This window comes from Colius striatus, chromosome 10 (genome assembly GCF_028858725.1).
Source record: "Colius striatus isolate bColStr4 chromosome 10, bColStr4.1.hap1, whole genome shotgun sequence".
Classification (NCBI taxonomy): domain Eukaryota; kingdom Metazoa; phylum Chordata; class Aves; order Coliiformes; family Coliidae; genus Colius; species Colius striatus.
Window position 1 is genome coordinate 21,629,214 of NC_084768.1, and position 19,595 is coordinate 21,648,808.

General features: G+C 41.9%; 2 protein-coding genes across 6 annotated transcripts in view; one reads left to right on the plus strand and one right to left on the minus strand.

Moving 5' to 3' along the window:
* Positions 1 to 450: 450 nt before the first annotated feature.
* TRMT1L (tRNA methyltransferase 1 like) lies at positions 451 to 17,432 on the minus strand. The gene is made up of 16 exons (XM_062004176.1): positions 17,146 to 17,432; positions 15,208 to 15,360; positions 14,036 to 14,098; positions 12,243 to 12,356; positions 11,356 to 11,420; positions 10,677 to 10,806; positions 9,841 to 9,964; positions 8,693 to 8,772; positions 7,556 to 7,802; positions 6,448 to 6,660; positions 5,084 to 5,274; positions 4,049 to 4,127; positions 3,100 to 3,266; positions 2,430 to 2,489; positions 1,663 to 1,789; positions 451 to 1,549 (listed from the first exon to the last, which is right to left on the minus strand). Exons 1-16 carry the CDS (start codon positions 17,273 to 17,275, stop codon positions 1,246 to 1,248), a joined length of 2,247 nt encoding a protein of 748 aa, XP_061860160.1. The 5' UTR covers positions 17,276 to 17,432; the 3' UTR covers positions 451 to 1,245.
* Positions 17,433 to 17,484: 52 nt separating this feature from the next.
* SWT1 (SWT1 RNA endoribonuclease homolog) overlaps positions 17,485 to 19,595 on the plus strand; it is a 33,365-nt gene continuing 31,254 nt past the window's right edge. The window contains exons 1-2 of one of the 5 annotated variants that reach the window (XM_062004272.1): positions 17,485 to 17,635; positions 18,412 to 18,486. In XM_062004272.1, the coding sequence (XP_061860256.1) occupies positions 18,421 to 18,486 (66 nt within the window). In that variant the 5' untranslated portion in view covers positions 17,485 to 17,635; positions 18,412 to 18,420. Of the gene's footprint in view, positions 17,636 to 17,764; positions 18,111 to 18,411; positions 18,487 to 19,595 lie in introns of those variants that run through there. The other 4 variants (XM_062004269.1, XM_062004267.1, XM_062004271.1 and 1 more) reach the window with 4 other exon arrangements.

The window sequence follows — 19,595 nt, forward strand, 5'->3', positions numbered from 1 at the left end:
ACAGCTAAATAAAACACCCCCAGAGCTCATTGTGCTTGTGGGTAGCTCCTCTCTGCTGTATGGAGTGTGGAGGTGGATGTGTCCCTCAGCTAACAGGCACCAGAGGCCTGAGCCATACTGGTAACCACATCATATCCTAACAATTCAGTGTCTTCTGGCATTTCTCCCACAGCACACTGATCAGCAGATAACCTGACACTGATTTCAGCACCCAAACCCTCTTGGCAATCCATCACTTCTGGTTTTTCTGTTTGGCACAAGCCCCTTCATATCCTGCTCTTAGATGAATAAGCCCAACACTGGGGGTCAGGCTGAACAAACCTGGGAAAAACCATGCCAGCAGTTGTGAGCACTGTTCCCAACTCAAGTGACGGCGATGGAGGGATCTGAACAAAATTTGGGAGCAAAGAAAGGACAAAGTCAAGCTTCTGTGGCTGGAATGCTGCCATTTATTTAAAGAAACCAGATTCTACTACCACCACACAGCATCTTTGCTCATTCACGGAAGAGCTCTTTTTTAACAGCTAAAACTGTATTATTGACCAATTCCCAGCAACCTAGAACTTCACCTTGTGCCTTGACCCTATGCACAACCAAAGGTAATCTCTGAACAGACAGCTACCTGGGGTGACTAACGCAGTCCACTAAAGTTTGGTTAGAAACAGAGGTTTCAATAACAGCTGTGTAACCGTTCCCTTCCATTCTCACTCGTAGGTACAGCTATGGAACTGACTCAATGCCAAAGCACAGGTGCAGGCTGGAGTTCCAACTGCACCCAGTTAGGGCTCTCTGGCTTGCTTAGACCCAGATTGTATTTTATCCTACAGTATTTTATCATCTTCACACCACCTCCCTCTGAACTGTTACCAGTCAGGTTTTTTTGGGAATATTCCATTTCACATTAACCTCATGTTCAGAAATGCTCAAGACTTTTGGCCCCATCCCCCTGTCTGGACTCTGTGCTAGCAATAAGGCTTTAACAAAGAGCCAGGAGCAGGCCCAGTGTCAGTGTGGACATCAGCATAAAAGTAAGGAACTGTCTCAGAGACCTTCTCACAGCAACAGTGCTTTGGCCCTGGATGCTGTGGGCAGGGCTGAGCTCTGCTACATCATTCTAACAGCTTTTCAAATTAAAAGAGTGGGCAACTATTTTCAAAATCCAGTTTGGTGAGAAGTACTGGCTTCCTGGAACAGGGGCTGCTGGCAAGTGTCTGCCAGGCTCACGTGTGAGCAAAGCGACATGCATTACTCAGCTGCACAGTGTGCAGGGTGCTGCGCTGCTGACATGGCAGCAGCCACTCCGTATTTATCCTCTTCTAGAAACTTGGCATCTTCTGCAGCAGCTTGAACCTCCTCTCCTGCCTGGGCCTCTCCAGTTAGATGGAGAGGGCCTTCAGCCTGCGCCCCCGTGTACGTGGGGGTGCTGTACTTCATCAGAACAGTCTTAAACTGGGCCAAGGGCGCGTTTGTGCGCACGCCCATGGGATCAAAGTGAGTCCGGCTCACTCGGTACCCAGCTTCGGAGAGATAGCTCAAGAACTTATTTAACCTGGAAACAAAAACCAAGCACACAAACATTTAAGAAGGAGGTAATGCTAATAAGACTGGTTCAGTACCAGTTGTCATAGGACTAAAAGACTGGAATTGAAAGGAAAACCTTACTTTGGCATGTTCATTCCTTTAATACTGTGTCTGTGGATGTTGTAGTAAAAGGCAGGGTGCTCGGAGCTGCCCTCAGACTTCTGGCGCTTGGCTGCATTTCGCATCAGTTCCTCACCTTTTCTTTTTCCTGGACCACAAAAAAGGCCAGTGAAAGCAGGGAAGATTCAGTGAGACCAAAAAAAGTGTCAGTGAAACCAAAGCGTGTACATAGGAGCACACACAGAATCACAGAACGTTAAGGGCTGGAAGGGACCTTGAAAGATCGTCTAGTCCCACCCCCCTGCCAGAGCAGGAACATCTAGAGTAGGTCACACAGGAACTCGTCCAGGTGGGTTTTGAATGTGTCCAGAGAAGGAGACCCAACAACCCATCTGGGCAGCCTGTTCCAGTGCTCCCTCAACCTCACAGTGAAGAAATTCTTCCTTGTGTTTCTTCGGAACACACACACAAAAAGCCACTTAGCAACTACACCTTTGTGCCTGTTTTTATAAACTAGTATTTTGTATAGAGTTAAAATCTGGCCTGAATTTAATTAACATGCCATTTTCAGTAATAAAAAGAAGTCAAGAAGTCAAGCAAGCTTCATGGAGTTCTTCTTTTACTAGTGAATAGGATTCTGGATGAAAGTAAAATCAGTGGGAAATCTTGAGTACCAGTATTGTTAAATACAAAAAAAAAAAATATGTGAAGAGGAGGTTGGCTTAGTCATCAGTGAAACTATAGCTTCATCTTAAACTGCAAGAGCTACAGCAAAACCGTCTACTTACCATGCACTAAGTAGGATTCTGCAGAAGTATTTGGTGTTTTGATATATACGCCACACTCTTCTAGAATGCAATTAAAAGTCAAAATTAGTTCTACTGTAAGACTGTCAAATGGCAAAATGCCTTGGCACATTCTGGCCTCCAGAAGGAAGCATAGTAAGAAGCACACACTTGGGTAACTTTTCCTTACAAACTCAGTACTTTGAACTGAGATGAGATGTGCAAAATTCCATTTCCTTTCGCAGCAGCAGAGCAGTCCTGTGAGAAAGCCCTTTCTTGTGGCACACTGGTTTGCCATCCCTCAGAGCAGGGCTGCTGGAGCCCTCCCTAACAGCACAGGCTCACAGGCCCGGGCTCAGAGTGCACCCAAGGAGGAGCAGGCTTCAGGGAATGTGCTGCATTTCCTGGCTGCCAAGCTGCCTGCATTTTCTCTCTGTGTGGTTCAGGACCTGTTGTACTGATTAAAGATGTCTTAAGTGCAGCACTCAGCCTTTGACAGACCCTGCTCTTTTCTGCAGCACTGGAGACCAGCTGACAAGAGCTGACAGGCCCCATGCTGCAGTCAAAGCAACAAACATTTTCTTGACCTCGTTCTGCAACACTGCTGTTAGCAGTGAGCAACCAAAGAGCAGCACCTCTCCAAACCACCACAAAGTCCCTACTTTTTTCCTACCTTGTTTGTTCTCATCGTAAGGACTAGGGGTAGAAGCATGTTTTAAAGGTGTGCACTCAGCTTCACAAACTAACGTCTTCAGAAGTGGCTGAGCTTCATCCAAACCATACTGGACTGCCTCAAGCAGCATTCTTCTGAGGAATCCAGTGTTAAAGAGGGCTCCTGACCTATGAAACACAGCAAGACAAGGGAAAAGTTATAACTTCCAATGAAAGCAAAAACATTGCTCTAAAACTCTCTCACCCAGACTGATCAGCAATTTTACTACACCAAAGTGCTCATCAAGCTGCCTGTTCTTAACTCAGTGATATTTTTAATGGCTTTGTTTCCAGTAGCAAAAAATTGGTCTCACATTAAAAAAAAATCAAGATCTCAGCACTGGTAACTGTTTCCACCAGTGACTTGCCTTACAACGTCGAGAAAGTAATTTGACCCCTAGAAGAAAGGCATTATCAGTTGATTTTAATATTGCTTTGAAAGACTTAATACTGGTTGAAAGACTTAAAAGAATTTCTTTTTATTTCTGACAAGAGAAAATGCTAACTATGAATTGTGAAGCATAACATTACTTACTAGCCTCAGCACATATAAAGATTTACTCATTAACTGCTCCACAAGTCTCAAGCAATAAACTGCTGCTTAACATTTGGCAACTAGAGAAACACACAGCCAGATTCTCCTGTGCAGGATGTGTCACATCTGTTGCACTGAATGTGAGATGTAAAGCAAATTTCTTATTTATTTTGTCCTCTTTGAACAAAAGCAAAAACTGAATAGCCTGGCAAATGCAAATCAAATCAACGTTTCCAGATTCCCCCCCATTGCTGCAATGCCTTTTGCAGTGCTGCAATACCCAGCAGTTGCAATTTAATCCAAGACTGCAGAGCTGCCCTCCCAAGGTCCCTCCAACCTGTGCTGTTCTCCTGTTCTGTACTGCATTCCAGCTTACCAGAGAGGCCCCAGAACTACGGCCGTCTTGCCCGGCATGCTGCCATGGCAATCACAAGGCAGCTGCTGGTAAGGGTTTTCTACAACAGAAAAAAAACAGGATTTGTGTTGTTTTCAAAGTCAGCAATGCCTGATTCACTGGAGAGATGCCACAGATGTGAAGTCGTAGCTCACTGGTGGAAGTTACTCAGAAGTTTTGGGCCCCTCTCTATAAGGACATTGAGATGCCGGAGACGATCCAGAGGCAGACTACCAAGCTGGTAAAGGATTTGGAGCACATCTCATATGAGGAACGGCTGAGGGGTCTGGGGCTGTTTAGCCTGGAGAAAAGAAGGCTCACAGGAGACCTTATCACTGTCTACAGCTACCTGAAAGGAAGTTGTAGCGAGGTGGGGGTTGATCTGTTCTCCCTAGTAACAAGCAATAGAACAAGAGGAAATGGCCTCAAGTTGTACCAGGGGAGGTTCAGGCTGGATATGAGGAGGAATTTCTTTACTGAATGGGTTGTCAAGCATTGGAACGGGCTGCCCATTCCAAAGGTGGGTACCTTTCCTAACACACCTCTGGAGGTACTTCCATCAGGTACTGCCTGAGTGCAGGCAGAGTAAACCTGTAGGTCAGGGAAGTGACCCTGGTTAGCCCACACATTTTAAGGTGACTGAAATGAACGGCGGGAAAGCAGTCTGACAACCCAAATCTATCCAGCTGCCACTGTCTGGAGGAACTGAGTGGTACAGTCCCACTCTACATACCCTTCATTGAAAGGACAGACCCATGGGCATATCAGGGCCCTGGCAGCTGCAGCTGATTGGAGTGTGTCCTGGCTACAAACAAATCCACCATGTTCACAGGAACATGCTTGCAAACAACTAACCCATTACCATAAAGCATGGTACCTTCTCCACCTCATGCTATACACCTAATGCTATATTACAGGGAATTATTACTTTACTAAAGGCATATAAGGCCCAAAGATGCAAAAAATGGAAATAGAGGATTCAGACCTTTCAGAAATTACAAAGGAAATACTATTTACCTTCTACCATATTACCCTCTTTCTGAAAGATTCTCTCTTCACACCACTGGCAATGGATGAGATATCTTATTTTCTTTGCTGAATCATCCGCAGGAGATGGTCCCCTTAAAACTCTGACCACTACTAGAACAAAATGTTCTAGAGCTACTGTGAGCAAAACTTCAATGCCTTTGTTACAGCGAGCTGCAGCTCTACGAAGGAAAAACAAACAGAAAACCATGTTGTACTGAAAGCAGCAGACAAAGATTGCCACGGGTGCCTGAACTCCCTGAGAAGTTCTTGAGCTCCTCCACTTCCTAGAAAAAAACCCTGAAGATCAGAGAAAGCAATCAGAAGTGTTGCTTCTTAAGTGCCTGGTTTTGTCTCCCCGTAAGGTTAAGCAAACTTTGGTGTGCCTCTTTTTATTGCATCTAGAAATATTGCTCTGCCATCTGCATCATCATTCTATCCAAATACCTACCTACAGCCAGGAGATTCTAACAAAACAGCGTAAGAATCTGAGAAAGCGGAAACATGGAGGGACACACGTGATGGTAAGTCATGGAGCGTTAACTGAGTAAGGGCTGTGGGGAGGCAAGTGAGCAGCTCCTGAACAGGTAAGCATTGAGGAGCTGGAGCACAGAACCCAGGACACAACTAAAAGCTTGCTGAGGCAGAATGTATGCATCTAAGAATATTCTGTAGGGGGCAACTTCACATATGCAGGGAGATGGAGAAGCAAAGCTTAAACATACTCAGGTCAGTAGTTTGCCCTCGCATTCTGAAGCCCGCATTTCATCCCATTCTGTCCTAAGCAGCTGGCCCATCCTCTTGCCTGTATCTTTTTTGCCTCCAAGTAGGGACCAGGTTTTATGTCTTATTTAGTTGACTGAAGTTACTGAACATACTGATATGTAAATGCCTGCTGTCACAAGTTATTAATTACATACATGTGTTTAACCTCAAGCACAGGGGTCTGAAGCAAACATCAGTTTCAACTGAAGCAAGTCTAACTGTAAACCTTAGAAGCCATTCAAGCAGCTTAAATAATATTTACAAAGTCCTACACAGCACTAAAATGATAACAGTGACAGAGGAATGAGTTTGCAGCTACACAGGCCTGGGTATTACTTTGTTACCACCTCTCACTCCTACCCTAAACCCCTGCTCCATCAATGCCTTTTCCTCTTGCCCAGTCTTTTAGTTTAACATTTACATTATTCCTTACCAGCAGACATAAAATCTGAAACATGAATTTTGCATGAAAAAGTCTGTCTTTTAGAAGTGGGGAATTCTGGGAACTGAACATGTAGAGCATCAGCCTAAAGTATTTGTCACTAAGAATCTTCATTTTTTTACCACAGTTTGAGGCAATTTAGCAGTACCTTGCAACAGCAGCAATTACTATTCTGGCTGCCAGCTCCTTGTAGTACTCTGTTCTGACAATATTGCAGCCATAATGACGTAGGGCAACGTGCTGAGCCTTTGCATACAGAGAACTGATGTCTGTGGAGGTCAGTGACACAATTCCAAGATTTCTCACGTTTCTAAAGGCAGAATCCAGATAATTCACAGAAGTTCCAAAGGGGTCCAGATGGCTGAAGAGAAAGGAATACCATAAGTATCCAGAAATGCCCAAGAGTTTACCTTTAAGGGGAGGAAAACACTGCTTTATAATCCTCACCTATAGTCATATTTAAAACAAAAGGAGGAACGGGAATTGAAATTCACAATATTCAATACAAAGTGTCAAATTGCAGAAGCCAGGGAAGCACTATGCTAGAAATTTCACATCACCACAAAACAGCAAGTTCTTTTCTTTGCATCCTAACCCACTAACTAATGCAAGTTACAAGAATATTGGTCCGATGCATCTTCATATGCATGCATTCCAATTTACAGTCTAAATAATCAGCCTAATTTTCATACTGAATACTTGCTGCTTAGATCTGGACATTAATCAACATCCTCAAAATCCAATCACTTATTTTGATGTCTGTACAGGTTTTGAATGTATCAGCTATAAACCCAACTTGGAAGATTCTGCCTACTTTAATTGAAAATGAATGTGCTGCTAAATGGATTTAAACAAGAGATGCAATCAGTTTCTGAACACCACCATGCACAGGTATGCATTTTAAACTAATTAGAAGGTGGGTTTTTTTCAAAAAAAGAGACTACTTTGACATTTCTCTTTATCAAGCAGACAATGAAGTTATTAAAAAACCAGTCTGGCTTAAAATTTCCATGTACATCTCTAGTCCTTCTGGATGTAAGAAGGGCTTAATATTTTTCCACTGATTTCTAAAACATTTAAGATTCAAAGTTCTTTCCTCACCCCATTTCTGGGTCAACAGAATTACAGTTAAAATACCAAGTGGTCATTGGCTGATTCTTTCATTCCAACTTGCCCAAATAATCATATACCAGGAGATGAGTTGAGGTGTGTCATTATCAAGTCAGAAAATTCTTACAGCAACATTCAACACTTACATAAAATCAAATGACCTCAAATGCATGATAACATTGGCATCCATTTTTGTCACCTCAATGGTGTCAGTATTTTCCTCTCCATCTCCCACAGCTTCATCATTGTCTTCTTCCTTAGTGTTCACTTTCACCTTCATTTTGTTTAAATGGCAGTTTTCCTGAATCATGGTCACAGACTTTTCATTACAATCATTAATCGTAACTTTCACAGAACTTCTGAGATGCTTTGCCCACTGCAATCCCATTATACCTAAGAAAAGACAGAATTGTTAACTGTGGGACAGGAGGAGGAGTTGGCTTCTGGGTCAAACTTGCTAAGAAAAAGTAATCCTTTTAATAATACAGAAGTATGTGTGCTGCTAAGTTTGTCATCTTCCTGCAAACAATGGGTTGGTGACCTTCTGTTTCAGCACAGAGGGGCAATGGGGTATGAAAAGGTACAGTCTGTCACCTTCTTAGATGAGCTGAGTGTTTATTGCTGAAATTTGTAGTAAAGTCTCTGATTACACTGCAGCAGCTCTGGACAGGATACTCTTGTGAAGTCTGGTCTAGTTCAGAATGCTGATAAACTCATTACCAAGAATTTTTATTCAAAACACTAAGCGGTTCCTGCTGTTCTCAAGTAGGACTGTAAATTTACAATAGATGGCTGATCATGAGGCAGCAATCCAAATCTCTTTTTGTTTCTGTCCCACATGGTTAACAGACACTGATATTACCACTTTTCATTCATGTTCAGCATTTTTGTAGTCCATTAAGAGATTATTCTGATAAAAGTTTGTACTCATCACCATTTTTAAACCACAGTTTGATTTTATGGCCAAATTCCACTGCTACGGAGTTACAGGAGATCTGTGCCCTTGGACGTAAGTTTAGGAAGATGCCATTTCATGGACATTAAGGCAACATTTAATGAGACAACTAAACTTTGCTTTAATATTATTTTAAGTCTTTTAAAAAAATCCCACTACCAGACTCTTGACAGTTGTTTTCTTGTATGGAAGCTAATAAGTGCCTGCCTACAGAAGAAAATGATTGTGTATCTCACGTAATTTTTGAATACACAATGTCAGTTACTACTGATTTCTGCAGCTTCTTACTATTGGATATTAGGCAAAAGATGAGATAAATGGACTTTACCAGTAGCACCAAAAGCATCCAAACACTCTATTGGTTTACGCTCCCCTGCTAGAACAGCCAGTGCACAGAATATCAACTGCCTGGGAAAGAAAAAAGAACAGCCACAGTAAACTGAAAAAAATATGTTTATTCTGTTTCATTTCCCTTGAACATAATTCTAGAATATTTAAGTTAATTCTGCCTTTTACACTTAAGAATGGGAAATCAAAACCTCTCAACTACCCTTCACAATTTAATTTTACAGCAGGATATTCATAAAATAAGATCCTTAAAGGACATTAAAAGGATATTATTCTTAAAGTAAGTTACTGTGAGAAGTGGTGAGCAGTCAAAAGTATAAACTGCTTTTCTTACTTTCCTGCCACAAGCTGACACTACCTGACTAATGGCTCTGTGTTTGCAAAGATGTCAGGAATTACTGTGGAGCACTGAAATTCCACTGTGTTGAGGAACAGGCCTTGCTCTTCTAGACACAGCTCTAACCCTGGTTGCAGTGGCCCTCTTCAGAGGCATGCCTCTGCAAACTTGAAACCCCCAAGAGCAAATATTAACAGCCCTAAGGATGTGCAGGGTCAGCATGGGCTGGAGCACAGTCGATGCTCACACTGTAAAGTGGGAGCACCAACACAGTTGTGGTACAGACACCATTTATGACTCACTTTATAAAAAGACAATGTTTCTTCCTTCATTTTTTAAAAAGCAAATAATGAGAACACACTTGAGGAATTTGAGAGCCCATAGAAAAAGGCCCAGAATATGAAACTGTAAATCACAGGTATGCTGCTGTCCAGTTAGAGGAGAAAGAGCAGTGACTTCTGTAGCATCTTGTGGAGATTCACAGGAAAACATCTGAAGCACATACAATGAAGAGTGCTTCATTGAAGTGAAGCACTTCATTTGAAGTGTGCTCCTTTCAAATCCAGTTCTTCTCCACAAACTATTAAATATCTTATTGCTTCAGAAATGGCAATATTTCCCATAAAGTGTTCTTGGGTTTATTATTTGCCAAGAAGAATTCTCTGATGGAAAACTATTCCTCCTTCCATCTGAACAAAAGTTTCACAGGGTTTGCTTTTCAAAACACAGAGTATTTTTTACTACAAACTCACCAGCTCTCTGGTGCATACTCCCACTCCCTGTTCTCTTACCTGTTGAGTTTCATTTTAGGATTAAAATAGGAATCTGTTTTCTGGGGTGTGGAGTAGTTGGGAAGAACTTGCACCTCTGTGGCTGACTCTTTCAGCACTCGATGAGAAGACTTGGAAGCAGGAACTAAAAGTGATTGTGGGGGAAGGAAAGAGACTTGAAATTAAGATAAGCACATTTGATAAATTAAACTGAAAATTTGCTTCCATGTAGTAAGAAATATGGGTTACACTGCAACCCAGCTAGCATGTGGATCAGTTAACAAGCATTTGGGGGAAGAACAGCAGGCAACAATTTCTCTTCTAGTCTCACAGATAAGGATCAAGCAGATAAGGAGTCTGCCCAGGGAAGTGGTGAAGTAACCATCCCTGGAGGGATTCAGAAGACAAGTAGCTGTGGTGCTGAAAGACACAGTTTAGTGGTGGCCACAGCAGTGCTGGGTTAATGGTTGGACTTAATGATATTAAAAGTCCTTCCAATATAAATGACTCTGTGATTCTATGAAATAGAGAGGCATGAAATTGTCTGTACAGATTTTATTTTATGGATGCCATGTCTCTCATTCTTTTTGAGAGACAGAATGTGTATTTACAACATTAAACTAATTATGAAGGGAGTATTATTTACGGAAAAGAACCCAGTAACTGGCAGAGACTGAATCACAGCACTGCTACATCTTCGTGGAGAAAAATGTTCCGAAATATTAAAGGCAGATTTCTCTTTATTAAAGCTAAATTTGCTTGGGAATTTTTCTCAGGTCTCTCACCTACATATCACAGCTATTGCATGTGCTACATAACATAAACAGATTGAATGTTTTATGTAAAAACAAACCTACCTGTAATAAACCTTGATTCAGTCTCTCCTTTATTCACATGGCGGTTAACATGACCTATCATGTCAGTTCTTCGTGTGATAGTTGCTGAACAGATGATGCAATGGTAATGGGCTCCCATCTTTGAAAATGCCTGTAAAACATAGTACCTGTAGTTTCAGAATACATAAAACATGGTGACAGTAGAACTGTACCTGAACACTAGCACAGGAAGAAGTCATCTGTCTGTTACCTCTGGTGCATACAGAATATTTTGAATTTACAACCTGTAGATAATCACTCCTGCAGAGGCAGCACAGCACAGCCACCCTGCCACTGCACCTCGACCAGTTGCATGCTGCTAAGCCCCACACACTCAGCAGCCAGGGAAGGAGCTGAGAAGCATCCATCGCCTGGCCTACAAACCCTTCTCTCTTCCCCACAAAGCTGCTGTTGGCTCCAAACTGTGACTGTGTTTTACATCACCTAAGCAGCTACCCACAGAAATAAGAGGGAGACAGGACACTCAACTCCCCAAGGGTTATACCAAATACTTAAAATTCCAGACTGATAATGCTCTCAATATCCCACACCAGATTGCAAGACATGTTTTGTGACTAAGTAGATGGCAAAACTTGCCCTAAATCACCCATTTCCCCCATTTTGTAGGGTAACAAATGTTTCTCTGATTTAGCATTTTTACCTGGTCTCCAACAAGGCTTGGTTTTACTGGACGACAAGGTAAGTGACAGATGCACATTCTGTATCCTGGAAGACAAATTCTTGTTATGTCACAGTACAGTAAGACAACAGAAGGTGGAACTTTCAAAAGTACCTGTGAGTGCTTTACAGAAGTTTTGCTCCCTGGCTAAAAGACTTGTGTGAACACTTCTCTAAAACTTAGGTTCCACAGTTTAAAGAAAAACAATACCCCCAAAAGACACCTGCTAACGCACACACAAACAGAGCTCAGTTCACATCATTTTTAGTTTAATCTTGTCCATCTTCTTCCAATTAGTAATTTTATTTCCTGCAAACCCACATACCTAGTTTTTTTTTTTTTAAAAAAAAAAAACCCACACACTGTTCACCTTCTTTTCCTTCTTTATCTTCCTGTAGGGATTTTAATGCATCTTACAAGCAGACCACAGAGTCTTTGTAACAGATACAGCCAGTAAACACTGATACTAAATAAATAGTTCAGGTATGGAATGGAATCTTTATAAGCCAAAAATGACTGCACTGGTGTGTGTGTCTGATCATTAACAATGTAATCAAGACTTTTATTAAAGTAATTTTTATCATATACATATTGGAAATGTTATAGTAATTGTTATGACATGCCAAAGAATTGGGTTTTGTTAAATGAGAAAATGCACAACTGTAACTATTTTGGCAGAATAAAGAAGTATTTTACATTTACATTTTACATCCTAGGTCTAAATTCATTATGTTAAAATATAGTTCTAATTCAGAGCTGGTAACAAGATGCTTCAGTCAAGATCAATTTAAAAAGATGAAACTCTGAATGATGTCCTACAGAAACACAATTTCTTCTAGTAATTACTATTAAAATATGACTGCCGTTACCTTCAAATTCAACAGAAACTTTCCAGTGCAAATTCTGGAGGTGACGATGGAGCTTATGACTAAAGCAAGCTTTGAATTTCTCCTCAGGACACAATGGACAAGGCTTCCTTTCATCTGAAAATAAGTAAGCAATATGGGAAACATATTACACTCATGGTAACAGAGATACATGTTAAGAGAAAAAAAAGATGAAGGTACTATCAATGGGAATTAAAGATGAATGACCCAGGGTATATTCTATTTCAGGCACAAACAAACTTCAAATGTATGGATTGTCTCTTTCTGCTCTGTAGAATATAGACAAGAACATTATTCCTTTAAAGATCATTAACTTCTACAACCTTTAGGTTTTGTTTTCTAGTATTTTTTATGCCAGCAACAAGAGGCTACTGCAGCTTCTGAAGAGCATTGCAGAATAACAGAATTTTATAGACAAAGACTACAGACTTGCAAAGTTTCAAAAGAATCCCTCAACTGAAGAAGTTGGAACAAGAATTTGTCTTTCCTTCTCCTGAATCTTTTAGATAAAGCAAGGGCAAGATCATTGGATATCAAAGGTGTTGGGAGATGTATGTCATAGAGCTGTACACAGGAGTTCTGTATCAGAGCATGGATACATCTGCTGCTGAGTCTTAAGACTGATGAATGTCAAGCTGCCCCTCACGCAGAATTTAGCTGAAAATTCTGTATGGTAGAATAGTAGAGGATGAATTTGGAAACATGCCATATAACATGGGCATCTATAATAATAATTACTTATCTCAGTCTTGCACAATAGTAACATTCCTTTTCTGATTCCTCTGTCCATGCAGAATCCCAAGCCACTGAAGCTAACAGAGGCAGATCAACCTCTCTTATTCACCTGTGACTTACTGAGTATGAAACTCACAAGGCAATGTTAACAAATACAAGCCAGTCCATTAAGGACAGGGCAGAAGAATGCTATATCCATGGCAGAAGGAAAAAATGACTGTTGAGAACAGGCAAGGGAACAATAGGATTCTTGTCACTACCGTGGACTTCACATGTAACTTGGCTCAGCAACAGCTACTAGTACCAGACTTAGGAGATACTTCTGGTCTATTTCATTATTAAAAAAGCAAGAAACTCTCTATAGAAGCTTTTGGTGTATTTGTTAGTAGAATTAAACAGTCATGGAGGAAGGCTATTATTTCCATCAGTGGCCACTCAAAAAAATGATTAAGGCACAAGAGCTATATGAGTCTGAGCCTATCTATGTGGACCCTGATGTTTTCCCTCAATCTGTGAATAAAGACTAGTTTCAGCTGCAAGGGCTGCCACTACTAAATACACACATGTAATCAGGGAAAATCTAGGAGTTGCAATAAAAACACTTTCCAGTCTCAAAGCAATCGTCCAATGTACATCTAGATCAGAAATGAATATAAAGTGAGGAGAAAGAAAAGAAACCAAACATCCAAACCAGAAAAAATATTGATTTAAACTGATATTCAAATACAACAATCAACTTCCCTGTTGTGGTGATTGAACTAAAACAGAAATGAGACTAAGCATAGCTAGAATTACCATTTTGCTGATCCATGAACACTGCCAGTATCAGAAAAAGATTGAATCATTAAGGCCTTCAACTTACTGAAGGAAGTACAACATTAAATAAGAAAGGAAACAATTCATAGAGCTATTTTCTATGACACCCCTAGTCTTCAAGCATTACAAATGTATATAGTGTGTTAAAAATTAAAGCTAAGGAAATATATAAATACCTGTAGCATAAAGACCTGTGTTGTGGGATGCTGCCATGGTAAACTCACCTTCTTTCAGGTCAGCTAGTTTCTCTAGATCAGCAAGATGCCTTTGAATTGAAATATGTTTCTCTGAAAAGCAGAAATATTTACAAGTTAAACATTCTTAGGTAATTTTTTTTAGTTCACTGCTATTTTTCTATGCAACCTTTTAAACCTGACACTATTAGAGATCAACTATAATACCAATTAGAATACTTGTTTGCATCCTTCAAAATCCACAGTAGAAGGAATGACTGGAATATTAATCCCCAGAAGAGTTCTGTATCAAAAGCCATACATTTCCCTATATTTCTATTTGCTTTTTAACACTGACACACATCAAGTGTCTCAAATTGGAAAAATCAAGTCACATTCCATTTACTCCTTATTTTACTGCTCAGCATCATTAGTGAATGCAAATCATGCACAAGGCAGTACAGAAATATCCTATGGACTGTCTGACAAAACAAGTATCAACTAGAAGTATGCAAACTGTAGGTAACAATTACTTACTGTATAGCCAGGACACAAAAAATTCTACTCTTTTTTTTTTCTTTCCTCCTTAGGGAGGAGAGTTTTAACTTCTACTTTTACCTCCTAACATTTTAACCTATCAGTCAATGGGAGAATTTGCTAAAACCAAGAGAATCAGCTTATCCAATAAATCAACTTTATTGGTTTCAGCACACCAAACATCCCAGTTTACAGAAATACTGATTCTGCAGCAATTTTAAGCCTTTACTATGTTTTTACAAGATCAGTTTTTGTCTTTTCTTATATGAAACAAAGATAGCAACTGATCAACGTGCTCAAGATACAGAGCTGAGTTTTAAAGCTAGACTTAAAAGCAATTCCTGGCTTTTAATTTCTGCAGTTGGGTACAGTGGATTTTCTCTGCTCTCTGTGGTTCTTTTAGCATTAGAGACTGACTTCATCTCATCTTTACTTCAGTGCATATGTGTGAATTGCCAGTGATTTCTACAAACGTTTGTGAGGGAAAAATGACATCCAATTGAAAGAGAATTTTAACACCTTAGGAAAATATTTTATTCTGGTGCATGGACAAAAGCATCCGTATCTATTGGACATATGCAAAATGAGAGCTCACACCTTCCCTTTACCTTTCTTCCCCACTATTTCTGCCTTGCCTCCTCCTTTCTGAGTACAACACAAATATTCTTAAGAGTTCGTTAGCAAACCTCTTGGATAATCAGAAGATACATCCAAAATGCTGCTATCGGATTCCCTCGTGGATTCTTCCTCTGTTCCTTTTTCCTCAGTTTCCAATTCTGACTTAGGAACTTTCACATCCAGGTTGTTCCTTTCCGTTTCTCCGGAGACAACGATGCCATCTTAACAAATCAATCAAACAAATGAATCAATAACAGTGCTGTTGATATAAATGAATTACACAAATATATTTGGTGCTTCAAACAAGCAAAAATTTCTTTAAGTGTGAAGGAGAAAAAAAACCCAACACAAACAGTATATTGGAGAATAACAGGAGATTAATTATCAGACATACTTGAAAACCCCAGTGAAATAATGCCATCCTGGCATTTTTTTCTTTGTTTGCTTTTAAACATTACAGTTGGACATAAATCTCTGCTGTTATTAAAAACAACAGAAAGAGGAAATGAAAGGAATATCTCAAGACAGAATGTTTAGAAAGACAGCAGCAGAGTATTATGTTATTCTGCCTACCTTAAAATATATCAAGATCAGCATTGCCACTCAAAGAGTATTGATGTATTTCTCATAGATCTATTTCTAGGCTGACAACTCACCTGAGACAGACTTGTATTTCCTGACTACTTCTCAGTTAGAAAGTTGCGAGGTGCCTGGTGAGAATTTCTACAGACTTTATTACTAGAAGGATACAGATAAAATGAAGAATCATAGAATCATTATGGTTGGAAAAGACTTTTAAGAGTCCAACCACTAACCTCACACAGCCAAGTCCATCACTAAATGAAACCCTATCCCTCTGCACCTCATCTATGCATCTTCTAAATATCTCCAGGGATGAGGAGTCCACCACCTCCCAGGGCACCCTGTTCCAATGCTTAATAACCCTCTTGGTGAAAAAGTTCTTCCTAATGTCCAATCTAAACCTTCCCTGGTGCAACTTGATGTTGTTAAATAAAAGAAACAAACAGAATTTAATGAGTAAAAGGACTTCTGATAAGAAATCTGTAACAACAGTGATTTATTATGACTCTATGCACTGTAAGAACAACTGGTTAAGTTACAAAAATGGATGGTGAGAGGATAGCAGTGACTGAAGTCCATCAGAGTTGGAACGTTCATCATCAAAGCAAATGCAGAGGTGAAAATGGCTGAGAGAGTATGCTTATATGCACATATAGTTTGTGTATACATCTGCAAGAGGAGAGATAAACTTTCACACTAAATGATTAAGAAGAGCAGTCTGCTGCAGAAGCAGGAGTGCAGGACTTTTAAAATGACCATCAGGAATACGCACAAACACAAAAGGCTTCCAAGAGCCTAAATTCTCTTTTTTCTTTAGTTAGAAGAGTCAGTTCAACTCTAAGACAGCAGCAGTAAAAGCACCAACGCATTAGGGACGGCTGGAAAAGTAGCACAACCAGTTTCAGTGTAATCGGCAGAAAACACTGAGGAGCAACCACGCGGGGCTGGTGCGCGGCACACACCGCGGGCCCTCGGCTGTAATGGCACCGTGTGGACCACGGTTTGAGAGAATAAAAGATCATCAACGACGGCAAAAGTAAAACCCCTCACTAAAGGGTGAGGCGAGCCCCGGTTTCCTCCCGCAGTACGGGCGGGTCTCCGCGGGCCGCGCCGGGAGCACGTGCGGCCCCGCACCGGCCCCATCCCACACAACAGCCGGCAAAATGGGGAAAAACGAGCTCTGTTCACTTCGCAGGGGTTCCAGGGCTCACGTGAAGGATGAGCAGCACGAAGGCGGCTCCGTGCGCCCGGCTGTAAATTCGAACCCCCGCGGGGCTGTCTGCAGGCGCCTCTCCCACCCGCGCCTCCGCATGGCGCCCGCCCTCGGCACCGCCCGGGCAGAGGGGCAGCAGCCGCCCCTCAGCGCGCCGGAGGGTCCGCATCCCGTGCGCCACCGCTCAGAACCCCCCCCGCCCGGCCCTCACTGAGCGCTGCGGTCTCGCCGCCGCCGCCGCTTTCGGGGTTCTCATCGTCACCGTGGTCTTCTCGCCGCGGCTGCGTCTGCTCGGCGGACAGCCGCGCCAGCGAGGCCTCCGCAGCCTCCTCTGCTGCCATCTTCTCCGGAGACAGCCCGGCGGCGGGAGAAGCAGCAGCCGAGGTAAGACGAAGCAAAGCGTGGGGTCGTGCCGCCGTACCCACACGCCTCTTGGTTAGGAGGCGGGCCCGCAGGCAGGCTCGGCGCTGGCGGCCCGGCACGTACGGCAGGAGAGGAGGCGGGTCCGCACCGCCTACATTTCCCAGAGCGCCGCCGGGCTCCGGAGCCCAGGCCTGGCCCAGCGCGCCCCGCGGTGGGAGGGGCCCGGCGGGCCCTGCCTGACGGGGAAGTCCCGGCCCAAGAGAGGGGCAGCGGCGAAGGACGGAGTCGCCGCCGCTCTCATCGGTTCTGACGGGAGGGTGCGACCGAGGTGTCTTGCTGTGAGGCGGGGTTGCCCCGATACCGTGCTACCGGGCAGGGGCAGAAGGGATGAGAGGGGGTGTTGTCAGCTGCCGGGCCGGACGGGGTCGGGGGGAGGCCGCTGCTTGTGCCCTGCAGGGTCCCGGAGCATCACTGTGTGCTCGCCCTTTCTTCACGCGGGGGGTTGGAGGCAGGAGGCTGCTGCCCCCGTTTTGGCCTCGGCACAGCAACAGCTCTTCCTGTAGTCGCTTCAACCCGCCCATCTTGAAGGCTGTTTTAAAGAGTCATGTGTTTACTTGTTCTTCAGCTTTATGGCTGAGCTGTGGCGTTCAGGTAGTTGACCTCTGGAGCTTTGAAAGCTTGATGAAGCCTTCTTACAGCCCTCTTCGACCAGTTCTTGCCGCATGCTCCCAAGACTGGTTTATGTAGAGGTGTCACAATATTACCTCAGCCCTAGGGGAAGAGTACGGGAGGAGGTGGGAGCTAAGGCGAGAGGTACATGGCTTTTAAACATGACTATCACGTGACTGAAATGTTAAAGGATGTCTATTTCTGTTAATCTAATATATTTGCTGCTACAAAATAGGTGTCTCCGGAGCTGACAGTGAAGTAATTGTAACATATGTTTTTTCCCTGTGAAGTTCTGGTAGTAGTGAGAGGTTAATAGTTAACCTTTTGGCGTGACTCTAAAGTGAAGGGAAAACAACTGTTACAGTATTTTTCTTCTATGCAGTTAATTTTTTTATACAGGCTAGAAATAAAACCTTAAAAATAATGCCAACACTGTTTTCTTTAGGATTTGAAGATGTCTAAAAAGAAACTGAAGAAATTGATGGGAAAGGAAGACAATTTGGATGGCCGACATGACAAAGTAGGAAGAGCTGTATTATTGCTATTATTATTACTTCAGTTCAAGCTCCTGCATTCAACAGAAGAGCATGATATTTTTCAAGAGTTTTGTGATAGATTAAAGATGAGGTCGTTAAGAATGGCAGGAGGGCTGGTTTGGTTAGAGAACTGCAAGTTCTAGCCAAGTAACAAGCTTGTGTTTTTTCTCCAGTGGCTATGAGTTATGTTGGTATCAAAAAATGAGAGATTTTGTGTATTGCAGTATATTTTCTTAGATGAGGAAAATTGAATTTAAAACTATTGTCAAACCCACTACTGTTTACCTACATTATTCTTTGTCTTGGATCCTATATCTTAATTTTTTTTACTGTACTTCACAAATAGTACTTCACAGCATTTTAGCAGGTGACTCAAACCACTGAAAGAGAGACACAAATCAGTGGTGAAAATTCTTCGTGTACTCTGGTACATATTTGTGTCTAGTGAGTAAGCGTTCACTGAATCATTTGTCCTGTGTAGGTGCTACAAGGGTGTAATCTTTCTAGTCATGCTTGTATGTAGCTTCCCATTCTTATTGTTTGTATCCTCTTCTGGGAAGTTATTTCCTGCCAGTAGTGTAATGCATATCCAATAAATCAATAGTTTAATAAATCCACACTTTAGTTTGCTAGCTTTTTTTTTTCCCTTGGAATTTGGAAGGTATCTATGAAATGAGAGAGCTTTTCACTGCCTAATCATAAATGTCACAAAAGTGCATGGAAGAGTGATGTAAATACATAAGTATGGTATTGTGGCATTATAAACTCATTTATAAATCTTAAAAGCCTTTTGCTCATGTAGAAAATATTGCACAAGCAAAAGTGAGAACCCAAACTAGTAACAGCAAAAAGATCAGGAAATCTCTGACCGTAGCAAATGTTTCTTCATTGTGATTACACAGGGATAAGAGGTATCTTCAGCTCTTACAGGTGAGGGCAAGCCATTTAAGTAGAGTCATGTTTTAGGCTTAATTGTGTGGGGCCTTTGGGGTTTTTCTCATGTAGGGTAAGCATGACCACAGATTATAGAAAACTTTATGCTTGACAGCTTTTATCAGTTTGGCATGTAATTCTGTAAGGAGGAAATGACATT